This window comes from Lipotes vexillifer, unplaced genomic scaffold (genome assembly GCF_000442215.2).
Source record: "Lipotes vexillifer unplaced genomic scaffold, Lipotes_vexillifer_v1.1 scaffold791, whole genome shotgun sequence".
NCBI classification, from domain to species: domain Eukaryota; kingdom Metazoa; phylum Chordata; class Mammalia; order Artiodactyla; family Lipotidae; genus Lipotes; species Lipotes vexillifer.
This window is the reverse complement of record NW_006793445.1, coordinates 705,114-712,215: the sequence shown is the minus strand read 5'-3', so window position 1 is coordinate 712,215 and position 7,102 is coordinate 705,114. Positions and strand designations below refer to the sequence as shown.

At 51.0% G+C, this 7,102-nt stretch overlaps 1 protein-coding gene across 1 annotated transcript in view; it reads left to right on the top strand.

Moving 5' to 3' along the window:
* CUL4A (cullin 4A) overlaps positions 1-7,102 on the top strand; it is a 45,253-nt gene that overhangs the window by 17,801 nt on the left and 20,350 nt on the right. Inside the window, exons 8-10 of the mRNA XM_007466362.1 lie at positions 478-560; positions 2,536-2,603; positions 4,791-4,909. Of these exons, the coding sequence (XP_007466424.1) occupies positions 478-560; positions 2,536-2,603; positions 4,791-4,909 (270 nt within the window). The remainder of the gene's footprint in view (positions 1-477; positions 561-2,535; positions 2,604-4,790; positions 4,910-7,102) is intronic.

Genomic DNA, 7,102 nt, shown 5'->3' with positions numbered 1-7,102 from the left:
GCCCCTTGGGACCGTCACAGGAGGGGGAGTCGGAGACCGGCCTGGCTGCCGCCCAGGGATCAGAGCCTCAGCGACCCCTGTCATGGGGCCTTTGCTGGGCAGGCAGGTGACCCTTCACCCCTGGAAACTCAGAGAGTGTGTGTTTTGAGATCTCCTGCAGCCACTCCCTTTGGGGCCTCAGAGGAACAGCCTGTTGCTTGGCGTTTGCCCACCCCGCCAAGCGTGGGCTGGGGGGTGCCGTGCTGCCTGCCCCCATTCCAGACGTCACCTTCAGTCTCCAGGATGGGGCTGAGGGAAGCCTCCTGCCGTGTATCTCCCTCGCCCTCCTCGGCACCCCCGCTCCTGGTACTCCGTTAACGTTTGGGCCTGAACGTAGAGTCTGCTTTTTTTTCTTAAATAAGGGAAACAGTATTTCAGCCCCTGGGCTAACGTGAAGAAGTTTCTGTTGCTGACGTGTTGAAATGTTGTGTTTGGAAGGTTCCGGAGTACCTGAGCCATGTGAGTAAGCGCCTGGGGGAGGAGGGTGACCGCGTGATCACGTATCTAGACCACAGCACACAGTGAGTACCACTCCCGCACTCAGCTCTGTGACCCGCGGCGTCTTGCAGACTCACTCGCTGCTCTCTGAACCTGAACGTATTCTGCTCCTGGGACAGTTTGCTTGTTGTCTGTGATTACTCGGCACTTGTAAGTCACACTGACTCGTGGCCGGTGGTGAGTTATCGTCCAAAGGGAGTGATTCAGGCTGAGATACTTGGTATCTTTTTATAGACAGTTTATAATTTATGTTATAAATGTATAATAAATTTATAGAAGTTTATGTTAATGAGGTATCGTTGAGTGTAGGCAATTTCAGGTGTGAAGTTTTTGGGCGTCTGATACAGCTGTAATTTTTCCTTATAGTACTCAGTCACGTTACTTTTTCTTTTAATATTTACTTATTATATTTATTTTTGGTTGCGTTGGGTCTTGGTTGTGGTATGCAGGATCTTTTGTCGCTGCGTGCAGGCTTCTCTCTAGTTGTGGTGCGCGGGCTCCAGAGTGCATGGGCTCTGTAGTTGTGGTGCCCGGGCTCAGTAGTTGCGGCCCACGGGCTTAGTTGCCCTGCGGCACGTGGGATCTTAGTTCCCCGACCAGGGATCGAACCCGCGTCCCCTGTGTTGGAAGGTGGATTCTTAACCACTGGACCACCAGGGAAGTAACTTGTCCCTTCTCTTTTCATCCAATTTTTTTTTTTTCCTCTAAACCTGAGGTCAGAGTGTAGCTAGGGAAAAGTACAAGGGCAGGTTTTGTGAATGTCTGCATCAGGCACATAATATTTATTCAAGTGAGGAAGATTAGAGCAGAAATATGAGAGACAGAAAAGAGGGATGTTTTTAAGAGGGAAAGTGCTAAAATGTGCAGAACGTGGTGACTCCTGGGGGTGGGGGGAGGGGCCAGGCAGGATGAAAGAAAGGGACAGGATGTGACAGCTTGAGAACATGGAAAATAGAGGGTCGTGAAGCAGAGGTGAGGCTGCTCTCAGACACCTGGTGCTGGAGGTGCGGTGCCGTCGGGCCGAAGCGGGTCCCACAGGGGTGGGAGGGGCGGGGGGTGGAGGAGACTGTGCAGCGCCCAGTGGCGCTGGGCCCCTCGGCCCCTCCTGCCCGGCCTCCAGTGTGTAGGTGCTGTGTTGCAACTGCCCCCTCCCCAGTCTCGCTTAGGAGTGTCTGAGAGTTAAGCAGAGCAGAGGGTGGCCCCCGTCAGGTTAGGGTTTCGAGGGGCGCTGCCCGAGGTGGCTCCTGTGGTGTCGGGCGATTCAAAGGTCACAGAGTGAGAAACGGTTTTCGGAGAAACAGGAGGGAGGTGGCGCAGGTAAGGAGCTGCGGCAGCCTACGGGCTGCGCTCCGGGCGCCCCTTCCTGCCTCGCCTGTGCACGCCGCTACCCTCGGGACGGGCGCTGCGGGTGTCGGTGCAGGCCACACCTCTGGGCCCTCCGTGCCCGGAGCCTGAGTGCCTGCCGCGCCTCCCTCTGGGGTCACTCTGAGGTTCACCTGAGGTGGTGCGGTGAAAAATTCCTCAAAATGATGGCCGAGGTCAATATGCCTGGGAGCGAAACGGGGGCTCTGATCTCCTAAAAGAAGAGCTGAGCGAGCAGGGGTGATGGGTCAGGAGTGGCAGCTGTGTGTCCTGCGTGTCATTCCCGCAGCCGCTCTGAGGAGTCAGATTTTGAAGAGTGGTCCTGGGGGAAGACAGGCAAGAAGAAGTGAGGGCAGAGGGGCAACTGTGGGTGCAGGAGGCCGTCTGTGGGACCCGGGTAGGGCGGGGTCACGGGCAGCCCGCCCGGGTCGTCCCCAGGTGTGGTGGGCGAGGGTGCCTCCCGTCCGCTGCTATCCCCCTCTCCCGGGGCCCTGGTGACCTGAGTCTGTGTCGGCGTCGGCGATGGCTGGGCGTGCGCTGGCTTGGGCTCAGCGGCGTGGACGGGGGGGCCCGTCCTCCACAGCGACAGGCTCTCCCCTGTGCTTCCTTCCTGACGCACCTCTGTTTACTCCCCAGGAAACCATTGATTGCCTGTGTGGAGAAGCAGCTGTTAGGAGAACATTTAACAGCGATTCTGCAGAAAGGTAGGTTTTCCCAGCTCTGTGTCTCTGCATTGATTGGTCGTCCCTGATTTGCTAAGAGAGTTAGCGGAGCATTGTAAGCACGCGAGGACAGTTGTTGTTGTAAGAATACAGGCACTAAAATCATCAGGAAAATGATGGACATTAGCCCTTGAGGGGAAAATTGATTACACGCAATAGTGAAAGGCACATGTAAGAACCACAGTTTAAGCTAAAATCACGTGAAATCCTATCCAGGCTGAGAGGTTGGTTGCGAGAGGCCCTCTGGCCGGCAGACGGCCTGGGCCGTGCCCACAGGCCCCATCCTGTACAGGGACGTCCCTCCTGAGCACTGACTGGCAGGTGTGGATGCGCGCGGTCTGACGGGCTGGGGGTGCCCGCAGGCTGCATCCCTGCCCTGCATGTGGCTCCGCGGCAGACGAGCTGCTGGTGCCATGGTCCCAGGACAGAGGCAGACCAGGCCAGTTCGGCACGCGGCTGACAGTGCGGTTTTAGCACCGTGCTGTTAGAGGTGATGTGACGTTTTCACTCCCACCCTCACTGTAATGAGCACAGTCTAACCTTGCACACTTTAGTGCTTGGTGTTGCTTTTTATGTGATTTAGTGTTATGTTTGAAAGTCATTTTGGAGCCACGGGATCTGTTTCAAGCTATTGGAAACCTTAAAGTCTAATTTTGGGAAGGCCCAATAGCCCCCAAATGCGTCTGGTTGGGGTCTGCTTTGCCAGATGGTAATATTATCTCTAATGAGACACTAAACGTGGGGCTTCCAAGTGAAACCAGAATGAAGCCAAAAGGAGAGAATTAGTGTTCGTGAGCATCTTCTGTACTTCATGTAAATGCCTTCTGGTCCTAGAACAGCCCCAGTTTACAGGAAAACCGAGTGAGACACTAGTGCCTCAGATCATGGCCCGAAAGCCAAGGGCCAGGGTGTGAATCTGGTGTCTCCTGCTCACATCACACTGGAGCCCGCACACTGGTACGTTTCCACGTGGATGGGGCCTCGATTTACTGTCCACCTGAAACAAGTGTCCTCCGATTTCATACTAGGTGTTCATTAAAAAGGAGTCACTTTTTGAGGGGGGGGCGGGGGCGCCACGCCGTATGGCATGAGGGATCTTAGTTCCCCGACCAGGGATCGAACCCTCGCCCCTTGCAGTGGAAGCGCAGAGTCTTAACCACTGGACCACCAGGGCGGTCCAAGAAGGAGTCACTTTTAAAAGAAAAGGGAACTTCAAGTAGACAGTATAAACTTGGATGAATCGTTTCACTGTGTATTTTGATAAGCAAAATTATTTCAAGAAAATGGTAAATTATATATATGTAAGAGTATAGTCTAAGTTTTATTAAAGGCATTTAAAAAATTATAAGCTATAAGTTTTGAGTTTTTAGTCATCATCAGCGTTTCCGTAGATCAGTTGTGGAATAAGGTGTCTGCATCAGTAGATCAAGTCGTAATTGACAGAAACATAGGCGTTTGCAGCCTTTGCTCAGGGTCCGTTGGCACAGCCGACGCGTTTGTGTGTCTTTGACATGTGGACAGTGTGCCTGATTCACAACAGAAGCTGAGGCAGCAGTCACATGACTGGCTCACAGCTTCTCTGCTCTAACCTCACTGCCTCCCCACAGTTATCAGAAAGCGGGTGGTTAGAGCGTCCTTCACGAAGCTCTTCTGGCTGTGGTGGTTTTAGAAAATCTTTGTTAAAACCTGAAATAGTAAAGACCTAAAAAAATGCTGTTAAGCACCTCCAAGTATCTGATAAACAATACATGTTTTCCTTCCACAATTTATTATACAGGTGAATAAAATAAGTCAACTAAAAGGTGAGATTTGGTAGCTTATCTTAGGCAAATGTACTTTCTGGCTGATGGACTAAATCAGAAGTGATCTGGGGTCGTGAAGCTCCCAGGCCAGAGTTGGTGTGAGCGTTCTTCGGACCTTTGCTGCAGTAGCCACATAAGGGGCCTCCATGCGGGGAAGGGGTGGGGACTACACCTCCCAGCATGGTGCTCGGGACAAGACTCGCCTGCTGGGCTGCGTCACGGGGCCTTGCCCGCCTAGGAACCAGCCGACCCCTGGGTTTCCGCGTCCGCGGGGACCCTGTGTGCCGCAAGCCCTGGCCCAGCCTAGCTTTTGCTCGTGCCGCCGTCCCGCCCGCCGTGCCGAGCTAACATTGCCGTGTGATCTCAGGGCTGGACCACCTGTTGGATGAGAACAGAGTGCCTGACCTCACTCAGATGTACCAGCTGTTCAGCCGCGTGCGGGGTGGCCAGCAGGCGCTGCTGCAGCACTGGAGCGAGTATATCAAGGTGCGTGGCCATCGGTTGGGCTCTGTGAGGGACAGCGTGGGGCCACCATCACACATCTCCCTCCAGGTCACCCGTGCACAGGAGTTTTAGGGGTGAATACTGTCTGGGTGTAAACACGTTTTAAAAGCTGCCATTTGGCCATTTGTTGTCAGTGTAAGTATTGGGTTGGCCGAAAAGTTCCTTTGGTTTTCAAGTAGAAATAAAAGACACATTTTTCATTTTCACCAAGAACTTTATTGAACAACGTATTCACTGTTTTGTTCCACTACCTTCTGCCATTTTTCAGGCAACTTCATAATTCCGTCGTCCCAAAACTTCTTACCTTTTTGAGCAAAGAACTGTTCAGGTGCCTTTCACTGTCTTCCAGGGAATTGCATTTTTTTTCATGAAGAGAATTTTGTAAAGACTGAAATAAATGGAAATCTGAAGGTGCAATGTCTGGTGATACGGTGGATGAATCAGAACTTCCCAGCCAAGCTGTAACAGTTTTTGCCTGGTCATCATAGAAATATACGGTCTTGCGTTATCCTGATGGAAGATTATGTGTTTTCTGTTGACTAATTCCAGACACTTTTCATCGAGTGCTGCTTTCATTTGGTCTCATTGGGAGCAGTACTTGTTGGAATTAATCATTTGGTTTTCCGGAAGGAGCTCATAATAGAGGACTCCCTTCCAATCCCACCACACACACAACATCACCTCTTTTGGATGAAGACTGGCCTTTGGTGTGGTTGGTGGTGGTCCATTTCACTTGCCCCACAATCTCTTTACTGTACAGTATCCACTCATTACTGTACAGTATCCACTTTGCATCGCCCGTCACAATTTGTTTTAAAAACGGAACGTTTAAGTAGAGAATTATTCTGCGGAAATACCATCAAGTAGGTTTTTTTCGCTTAACTTACGTGGAACCCAAACATCAAAGCGATTAACATAACCGAGCTGGTTCAAATGATGATCAGTGCTTGATTTGGATATTTTGAGTGTTTTGGCTATCTACCCTGTGGTATAACATTGATTGTTCTCAATTAATGTCTCGATTTGATCGCTATCAACTTGAACTGGTCTACTCAACTGTGGAGCATCGTCCAGCGAGAAATCTCCAGCACAGAACTTCGCAAACCACTTTTGACACGTTCTGTCAGTCACAGCACCTTCTCCATATACTGCACACATCTTTTTTTGTGCTTCAGTTGCGTTTTTACCTTTCTTGAAATAATAAAGCATAATATGCCAAGAATGTTGTTTTTTCTTCCATCTTCAGTATTAAAATGGCTACACAAAGATTCACCAAATTTGATAAGTCTTTTTTAAATGCACGCTGATGTGACAGCTGTCACAATACAGTCTAACAAAATAGTTTTGAATGAAGTTAAAGACAGCTAAGCGCTACTAGAGCCATCTTGCAGAAGAAACTGAACGAACTTTTGGCCAACCCGATACTAGCTGAGTTCTACAATCAAGATTTTCAAAAGTTGTTTTTGTGAATCTACTGTATAAACGTGATCTCATGCCTTTGCTGAGTGGGAACTCTCACATATTTTGGTATGTCAGGTGGGTGTGTATGCTACTTTGTTTCCTAGAAATCCAGGATTTATTACGTAAGCGTGTGCTTGCTGGTTTCTGCGTGTGTATGCATGCAAGGCAACAGGAGAGATCCTTGTGGTGCTGACTGCTTGTCCTCTTGGCCGTGGGCGTAGGTGACACACACAGGTGATGGCTGCCCAGGTGACGCACAGGGAGCTACAGGCGAACACCGCGACCCATCGGGGTGGGACGGGTGGGCTGTGTCAAGGCCGGTGTCCTGGCTGGGGCGCTGCTCAGTAGCTTCCCACGCCCGTCGGGGAGACGAGGCTTAGTGTGCGAGGACATCGCCACTGTTTCTGCCGCACGTGAATCTGTGACTGTCACAGGGAAAATTCAGCTGAGGAAAAAGATAAAGGAAATAATCAGGCCTGAAGTTGCATGTTGGTCTGCATGTGGCCAGCTTGGACACACGCACACATGCATGCACACACACATGCCCCCAGGATTTTGTGCGGTTGCATTGAGCTGAAAGGCATAAGCGACTCACACTGGGTCAGCACTGGAGCTTTATGTTAAGAAAGGCCAGTGGAGATTTAGGGTTTTGCCGACCAGTAGTCCTGAGAGAACAGGAACAGGTGCTGAACACAGGAGTTCACCTTTGCAGTG